Source organism: Rhea americana, unplaced genomic scaffold, assembly GCF_003343005.1.
Source record: "Rhea americana isolate MKP2758 unplaced genomic scaffold, rheAme1 scaffold_145, whole genome shotgun sequence".
NCBI lineage: Eukaryota > Metazoa > Chordata > Aves > Rheiformes > Rheidae > Rhea > Rhea americana.
In genome coordinates this window covers 1,029,417-1,038,809 of record NW_028185539.1, presented here as the reverse complement: position 1 = coordinate 1,038,809, position 9,393 = coordinate 1,029,417, and the positions used below count along the sequence as shown (strand labels likewise).

Sequence of the window (9,393 nt, the reverse complement as noted above, 5' to 3'; positions counted from 1 at the left end):
GGGCCCACGCGGTGCGCGCCTCCGGCCGCCCGGAGCCCGGCGGAGCACGGCCCCAGGGCGCCCTAGACCGAGCGGAATTTGCCCTGCTCTTCGAAAGGACGACGGACTCGATCGGCCCCGTTTCCAGCTGCGCCCGCTGGTTACAGAGCAGCTCAGCTTTAGAAAAGGGGAAAAACTTACTTACTTGCATACGGGCTGTAGAGCTCTAGTGGTATTAATGAGCATGCATGATTTAAAACCACATGCCAGCATTTGACTTTTTAGAAAGCCTTCGGGATTAATCATCTCATCAAAAGAGAGAAATGTTTTCTCCTGGCTTAACAACTGGCCAGAAGGTGTGAAGTGAAACCAGGCCGGGTAGCAGAGTGGGGTGGCAGACCTGCGCATCCCTCCAGGGACGCCCAGCGTGGGCGCACAGGAAGGCTCACAGCAAGTATGGAATTAGCCAGCAAAGTCCAATCTTGAACTTTGAGGGAAGAGTTGACCCCCGTATCGCCAAGATAGAAAATAAAAATAGAAGAAAAAAAACTAAAAAAAAAAAAAAAAAAAAAAAGATAGAAGAAAAAAAAAAGTTGTCCTGAAGATGAGGTGGTAGGAGCGCCATGACAGCCACCACCTTTGCAGGCAAAGCAAATTCTGCACTAGAGTTTACAAAAAAAAAAAAACACGGAAATGGGTTTGGAAAGGGATAAAGGGATTGGCTGGGCTCCTGGCCCCTCTGGCTCCTAGTGGCTGTTAAACACAGCTGGTCGGATGCTGCCATCTCTGGTGCTCGCACCACCCAGCTCTCAGCTGAATGAGCTGCAAGGAAAGTGCCAAAACAAGAACGAACCTAAACCCTGCTGCGGCAGAGGAGTACTCGCTCGATTTTTACCTTCTTCTTGTGCGAGCTTCTAGTCTGGTTTGGTAGAAGCACCTTTCAGGCACAGTAAGGGAAATAATAAATTAATTTATGCCTACAGCCTTATGGGATATGAAAAAGCTGCCTTAGTTTATAGGCATGAGACCAGCACTTTTAGAAAAGCAGTCCCAAAGCAGGGGTGAGGCCTGTTCCGACAGCATCGAACAGGGTATAGCTGACAGGAAGCTTCAGTTTCAGGCGTGAAGGTTTCATTTTCAGTTAATTCCAGTGGGGTAGGTAACAGTGGCCCAGACCCAGGGGATTTATACTTGGTGTTGCCTACTGCAGGAGCAGGGCCAGGATCCTTTAGGGCCTGTAAACAGCTAGCGAACCAGAAGCGTGACATTTTCCTGCCTAGAACCATCTGTGTACCGGGCCATTACGCATTCATTATACCTGAGGTTCTCCTTCAGCAACTGATTTGAAAAATTATGTGTTTGAAAAAATTATAATTCAGCTCCTTATGCAGTTGACGCACAGCAAAAGTTGTTACTGCTGCTTATGGTATCATGTCTCTGTGATTTTTGGTACTAAGAGACCAGTCTCAACCTTAGGCAAATGATGCAGTACAGGCTTAGAACAGTTTTGCGTGCATATAAAATAAAGTAAATAAAGGCAGCATAGTCACCTTCACCTCTGTCACTGGCGGTTTCTGGGTTTTTTGATGTTTTAATACACATATATGAAAAGGTAATCTATATAAATAAAACCCACCTTCCTTTCCCTTTTAAATTATAAGCCACATGGGCTCATCAAGTTCTGCAGGCAAAGGATTTCTTCTTAGCCAAAGCTTGCTTTCATTTAAACCTGCGTCCCCCCCCATATATATATATGTATATGTATATACACATATGTATATATACCCACACAAGTATATACATAGTTTTTTTTATGTTTGCAAAAAAAGTACGTGCAGTGCCTTTGCATGCAAATCTCTACATTGAGCCTTGGCATTAAGCCTACCATAGTGCTTAGTTCAAATTATTCTTAATGTAACAAATGCATTTTTAAGACTACAGTGTCAACATTTATTGCCGTGACTGTTCATACTTCTACACAGCTGGAAAGATTAAGAAGCTGCCAACAGGGAAGGGAAGGAGGGTCATGCATGTTGAATGAGAAAGAGTGATGCTGGCCCACAGCAGCATTAGTTTAACTTTATCCTTTGCAGGATAAGGATAAAAAGCACAAGGGTAGTAGAGAAGCAGGGTATCTCCCATTTTCTCCAACGTCTCCGAAACAAGCGTTGTCGGGGCAGTGCTCTGCTCTGCTCAGCACTGGCATGCTTGCTCTCTCTCTCTCTCTCCTCCCCCAGGTATCCGCCTGGCATGGTCAGCGTTGCCCCGGGAGGGATACCAGCAGCGATGGAGGGCATCATTCCCGGAGGCATCCCCGTTACCCACAATCTTCCAACAGTGGCACATCCTTCGCAAGCTCCATCACCTAACCAGCCCACAAAACACGGGGACAACAGGGAACATCCCAACGAGCAATAGCAGATAATTTAAAATAATTAAAAAAAAATCATTCAATAAACTTGGGACCAAGAGACATTGGAAAAGAAGTTATACATGAACTTACTTAAAAAATTTGATACAAAATTTGTAATGTTGATTTTGGACAGATGCATCATTGATGTTCCAGTGTTAACGACAAAGTGATAGCAGTCACGACTGGGGAGAAGCCCTAAAGAAGTCATCTGCTTGCTGAAGCGCTGAAAACTAGGATGTGATACATTAATGATCAACTTCTGTTATTGTGTGTTAAGTTTCCTTCATCTGTACATCAATCATATGAATAAAAAAAATAGATTTTTCTCCCTTAAATCCTTGGGAAGAACAGGGCATCTGCACCTGTTTTCAAATAATTGCATTAAGCAATCCTTACAGAGTTAACTTAGAAATTTAAGAGGAAACCATTATGTGGCTTCAGCCCTTTCCTTACTCTTGTATCTGGTTACCTCTTCTAATGAGAGGCATCAATACTGGCTTAGATTTTTTTTTTTTTTTTTTTTTTTTTTTGCAGTCTTACAGGGCCAGTGACATGTAACAGAAGTTCCCTGATCAGTTTAAGGTATAAAACTATTGCAGCCAGGAACATAGAGCAGAGAGGACAGAAAAGGCTCCTGGCATCAGCCGCTGCCCTCCCAAACTAGTAAGAAACAAACTGCCAGTCTCGCCTCTGCCCAATACACTGAATAAAAGTAGCTGTGCATTCACTTATGCCCTCCAATGATGCAAGGAAAAAAAAAAAGTATTAAGTTGTTTCACACACTATTTGTACTCAGATATATTTTCTCAGTTTTAAATCTGCAGCTATTTTATCAAGTGGAAAAAGTCTTGAGCTGGAAAGGGTTCAAGAATAATGTTGCATTTCCTTATGTCTCAGGAAACACTTTTTATGGTAACTTGTCAGACTGTCTATGAACAAAACCCACTTTTTTAGACATTGATAAAGTCTTCTTTTCTTCACGTGATATTTTATACAAGAACACTTCAAAATGTGTTATTAGATGTGACTGATTTTAACAAATCCTATTAGATTTGTATCAACTAGTTACATGTTATATTCATAGTCTTTTGTGAATCATCGCCTTTTTGTTTTTAAAAAGATGGCCTATTTTGAGCCTTTATATGGGTACATTCCTGTTTCTGTGACAAAAAAATTAAGCTGTCCCAAACAGAAAAAAACCAATGGCTATCAGAAGTATGTTTTGTTTTAGTGTGTTACCGTTATTGTATTTGTTTATTGTAAAGGTGGACATTTAGCGTTCAGTGCAGTTTTCAATAAAAAATGATAAAATTTCTATAATTTCTGAAAGGTAAGAGCTCTCAATGCAATTTTCCTAGTGCTCTAAGCGGAGGACGCCGAGATGACTGTGTACTAAGTTACCTAACTGCCGCTCTGCTCGCCCCGTGCCCTCCTCTGAAGCTGGGCAGGATTTTGCAGGTGCGAGCACGCAAGTTCGCCTCAAGTCCGGCTTCCGTACGGCTCTGACCCTTGCGCGGCAGACGGGCCCACCGACCGTCCAGGGCAACACAACCGAGACACCTTGACAAAGCAGGGACTCGCCTCAGCCGAGGATCTGTCCTCGGCTTCCTCCAACAAGCTCTGAGAAGCGCTGCGGAAACTCGGCTCGAGCTCAAGTGCAAGCTGCTCGTAGGTCAGCTTTAAAATTGCGCTCTAGCTTCCGACCCCAGACTTTCTTCCGTAAGCAGAAAGTATCACTATAAATATAGTTATAAATTGCTAACATTTTAAATCAGGTGGAATATTATTTGTAGTCTAAATGGAAGAGATCAGCTTGGTTTCCATCAGGCTATGAGGGAAACTATTCCTCAGCCAAACGTTATTGGAAATACTCAAGTTAGACGCATTAACAAACTGCTAGAGAACAAAGCTCGTAAGAGGTGCTAGCAACTTCAAGCCTCCCTAACCTCTTGTCTGAGGCTTTTTGGTTTCTATTCTGTCTTTTAAATTGCATTAAAAGAGTGCTAACATCCACCTCATTAGATGGGACAAAAATGTGGTCTGGAAAGGGACTTTTTAAAAAAAAGTTGAAACCAAAAATTTCTAGGTTACAAAACTCTATTTTTTGTTTGCTTTAAATTAAACTGAAATCTAGTTACCAGCTTCAAACATATTTAAAAAAAGGTCACATTTCATAGATGAGTGACCACTCTTTGTCAATGATCAACATAGCACATCAGTGATTATCCATAAACACCAAGAGAAGTCAGAAGGATAAAACAGGTTAGTTACAAAGTGGATATTTGGGAAACATTGAAATGACGGTAAAAGAAACAAGAGAAACCATTTAATTCGTGTTAAGGTTTAGAAATATCTTAAACTAGCTCTAGTACTTCTGTTTGTTTTTAAATACTCAGGTGCATTGCACATGGGTGCAAATACTTTCCTATGGAACAGAATTGTTTTGTGCCGGTGGCTCCTTGTGCATCCGCTGCCAGCAGTGGACTCTGCACCAGGAATGGAAAAGGCGCAACCCGAACCTCACAGAGAATGGCAAACGCTGTGTTTCTCATCCAGTACCCAAAACCCACCCTCCAGAAATCCCAAAACCCTAGAGGCAAGTGTAGGCAGAGAGCTTTCTACTAAAGTGCTACAAGTTCAACAAGGGAAGAAGAAGAAGAAAAAAAGAGATTCAAGGATTACAGACTAAAGCATTTTAGTAACAGACTGCAGCTTCAAAAGTTATCGCCCCCTTTTGGGTTTCAAGTGTCTGTAGTGCAAACACCAGCAATATATGCAAAGAGAAGACTACATGGAAGCAAAGAGTATCATCACAGTTAAAATACACCGAAGCAACGTGAAGCAGTATGCTGCACCCTTCAGATGGAAAAGCTACTGGGCACGGAAACAGTAGAGAAGCAGCTGCTGTTCAAGATTTGTGCCCGTTTCTGGCGGCCGGGAAGCCCCGCTACTGTGTCCACGCTCCGAAGGGCGGGCAGGGAGCCTCTGCACTGATCAAGGGGGTGAGAGCAGTTCAGAACGAGCAGCCTGAAGGCGACAGCCACTCTCAAACCTCTTTTTAAAAAAAAAGAGGGGGAGGACGGAGGGAGTGAAGAAAGGTCACTGAACAAAAGGAGGTGGAGGGGAAGAGACATTAAATAAGGATATCTCTAAATGCAAGCAAAACTACTTTGTTAATGGGAGTAAACACATTCTTATAGTATTTGTCATAAGCCATGCAGCAGAACTCTGGAAGAATCCAGACTTACTAGATTTTAATATATTAAAAAAAACAGATTTTTTTCACTGAGGAATTCATAAACAAACTAGAAAAATGACCAGATGTAAAGGAGGAAACAAAAAAGCCAAGTTCTGTAGGAAAGCATGTGCTACTGCAAGCAAAAATATAGGGAAAACAGCATCAAGAAAACAAATTTTATATGTACTTGGCCAATAGAGCAGAACTTGCCAACAAGCCGCAAGGTAGCATTTGCAAATTATCATCAGCACTTGTAAACTTTCAAGTACGTAACTGAAGGAGAGAGTACCCATTAACATACACTGACTACTGGGCTAGCACAAAGCAAGGGTTTGCATCTCTTTAATCTACAGGTACATGAGGTTTGGATTACTTCAGTTTTGAAAAGAGACACTTCACCAGCTCTGAAACGACCCAGTGAAGCTCGTTAACCTGAACATACCATTTTACAGCACATCAGAACAAAAACAGTGAGGACTGAGAAAGCCCAGAAGCTCTGAAGTACCAGGACTGTCCTCTCATACCAGAACTAGCACGGTGCATGCTTTTCAAAAACTGCTGTCACTGATTGTACAGGAAACTTCCACTCGCTATGTAAAGTGTCTGCTGGGGACAGGGGGGAGCGAGACCACAACACGGGCTGCCCAGGTGTCACGGTAAGAGAGAAGGAAAGACGTGCCCTTAGAAGAATTTGGCTCAGGGTAGATTTTCACATTAGTTTCTCTCCTCATTTTACAAGGAAGCTTTACTTCCTTAAACGGAACATTACTGCAAATCCAAAGGGATGGCGGGCCGGGGATAAAGTTCTGCACAAGGCTTTGCATGTGCCTTGAAGGCTCCCGCCTTCAGTAGGCTACTATCTTTTTGTCTATTTTAAACAGGTGTCTGCACGGGGAAGTTAGCTCTGGGCAAGCTGGGATATGAATTTACAGCAATCTGGTCGCTGCACGTGTAGCTCCTGTGTTGGGATGCTCGGCCCTGAGCCAAAAAGACCTTCTAAAAGTGCACTCAGTTACACCACGTCAGAAAAAGGATACCCACCCAAGCAGACAGTGCAGATCCGCTCATATAGTGTAAATTCTCATCCCAGCTCACTTTGCATTCAGCTCCCCCAACAGAAATCCTTGTAAGTCAAACTAGACAAGGTATACAAGGACTTCACTGCAAGGTAAGAAGAAATTGGACAAAAAAGGACAAAAAATAGATACATTAGTTTAGAAAGCAAACCTGGAACAGGACTAGATGCTTGTAAGGGACCTCTTCAGTATCTGCGATTTGCCTATTTAATTTAGGTAAATCATACGTATATTGCAGATAAACATGCATTCTTTTACCTGAAAGTTTGCGCATGCACCAGTCAGAGGAGATCTAATGGCCAAAAATGTGAAAACATTTCATAATAAACCTCAGTGGAATCTGTGATGGGAAAATTGCAAAGTTAATACAGTACTTCATTATTTCTAAACTTTTGGTGTTGTCACCAAGTTTATGTAGGAATTGTGCACGTTTCAACACCATCTAAGCAGCATTTGGAAGAAAAAAGCAGCAAGTTCCTCAGGGTTTCCATAGCTCTGAACTACATAAAAATATGTGCTATGGGGCTTCTTTCCAAATTCTAATTAAAACAATTTCATCTACTGCAGGATTCCTTATTCAACCACCACACCATCAAAAGTGCTTTTCAAGACAACCTGAATTGCACTGTATATGTAAAAGCTGGCATTAACCTTTAGTGTTTAAGTGAGACTTTAGATAAACTTTATCCATTACAGGTTACATGGCTAAAGTTATCAAATATAATAAAATTTCTACTGAAGAATATTCTCTGAACTTACAGTCTTAGGAACTTACATAAGTTTAAGTATGGCCACATCAATCAACATGCAAGAAATTCCCAGGTTTACATACTGAGAAATACATAACGCAGTGCTTGTAAAAACAACTTTAGCATAGATTCTTCTTTTTAATTAGAACTGTCATATGTTTTCTCACTAGATTTAATGACCAAGGAGCAACCCTTTAAAAAGATGTTTTTTCATTTGCAGCAACATTCAACTCTATGAAAGAATAAATGATAAAATGATAGAGTTTGCATCACAGCAAGACTGAGTTTGGAAAATATGAAATTCTCAATCATGTTTGAGTTCTCATTTTTTTTTTTTTTTTTTTTTTTATACGCTCACTGGACTAAAACCCTTATATTTTAGGTCACTTCTCTGAATAAATACTTTAAGCATACTGAAGGAATCTATTAACTATTAGAAGGAAAAAAACCCACACATAAAATACTTTTTCAGGAAACAGATTGTTTCACTCCATGAAAAATTTAGCTTCTCTTCCAGTTTGTTCCATAGATATTAGATTTTATTATAATGGGCACAGCAGTAACTAAAATATTAGTAAAATAATGAATGTATGTTTATTTACGACTTGCTGTGGATATTTTGTGCAAACAAAAAAACCTCACAATCTGATTTGGGCACTAGTGAGATTTCACATAGAAGGGCTTTTCACAGAAACGTGTCAGAGTATCTAAAAGATGATGTAGAATACCGAGTTCTACTGCAAAAGAATCTCAAAGGGAACTGATATCCATCTAATATGTGCTTTCGTAAGTGCCCTTAGCTGAAAAATTTCTTTGCAATAATTAAGATGCTGGTATACTTTTCCTATTACACAACCTTTTACACAACCACATGCGGTACATTTATAGACAGATTTACAATCAGAAAGAAAAATGTATTTTTCTGTCTTGATAATAAAATTAGCTGTTTTTTGTTTCTTTTTGATTTTGTACAAACTGTAGTCCAGCCCATTTAGCTCTCTTCACGCAGCAGATGAGCTTCTAGATTCTCCTCATGCTGGTCAGAAAAATCCTTTACAGCATGTTTCTTCTAGAATTAGGTCGTTCCACAATGAACTGCTATAGCACAATGCGAACACCATGTCAGACACTAGGCGCTGGTAGTTTTCTATTCAATTTCATCATCATTCATCGTCATCATCCTCATCTTCCTCACCATCGGAAAGGGACGTACAAGGGCGGATCTGTCGGTAGCGATCAAGCCACTTCTCTACCATTTGGGTGACCAGAGGATGATTGCGCCTGCGAGAACTTTTCTGCATAGCAACGAGAACTCCTCCTTCCGTCACGCAGCAGTCCAGCCATTCCCGAAGCAGCTTTTCTTGCTGCTCTTCATTACCTATCTTTGGGGGAGAGGGGGGAAAAAAAGAAGGAAAAATCAGAATGAGGACTAAAACATCATCAGCAAGCTTAAAGAAGCCACCTGTGACATTCTAAAACACCTAATATTGTTCCTTTTCAAAACAGACAGTATTAGCACAACTGCTTCACAGTAGCTGACAACCTACAAAAACATCGCTAAAAGCCAAACTGATGTGCAAAAAAAAAAAAAAGCCAAAAGCCAAACTCTGTTTTCAACCAAAAATTGGAAAGCTTCAGAATTATTCTTTAGTTATTCTTCCACTCTGTTTTTTTTCAAAATATTTCCAATATAGCCTTCTTGTATTTCAACCATTTGTAAGCAACTGATTATTTGTAGTAGGCATAGCATAAGAGGATGGGTCTTGCAAGAACCTTCTGGCTTTACAAAGCAGTTTTTAGGAGTCTAGCAGGACTTAACACAAAATGCTTCCTCTTATGATCATCCATTGTTAAAGTTGTGGCTAGCTAAAAAAATTTCCTTCTGTGAACCTGAGGTCTGCACTTTTCTCCATCATCTAAAGGATGGCTGCTTTACAA

The 9,393-nt window shown here is 40.8% G+C and overlaps 2 protein-coding genes across 5 annotated transcripts in view; one reads left to right on the top strand and one right to left on the bottom strand.

Moving 5' to 3' along the window:
- The window catches only part of CTBP2 (C-terminal binding protein 2), a 78,814-nt gene extending 75,102 nt beyond the window's left edge, over positions 1–3,712 (top strand). For all 4 annotated transcript variants that reach the window (XM_085299104.1, XM_085299103.1, XM_085299105.1 and 1 more), the window contains one exon: positions 2,217–3,712. In XM_085299104.1, the coding sequence (XP_085155230.1) occupies positions 2,217–2,397 (181 nt within the window). In that variant the 3' untranslated portion in view covers positions 2,398–3,712. The remainder of the gene's footprint in view (positions 1–2,216) is intronic.
- A 2,233-nt stretch (positions 3,713–5,945) lies between these two features.
- The window catches only part of ZRANB1 (zinc finger RANBP2-type containing 1), a 47,621-nt gene continuing 44,173 nt past the window's right edge, over positions 5,946–9,393 (bottom strand). The window contains exon 11 of the mRNA XM_085299102.1: positions 5,946–8,837. Coding sequence (XP_085155228.1) covers positions 8,619–8,837 — 219 coding nt within the window. The 3' untranslated portion in view covers positions 5,946–8,618. The remainder of the gene's footprint in view (positions 8,838–9,393) is intronic.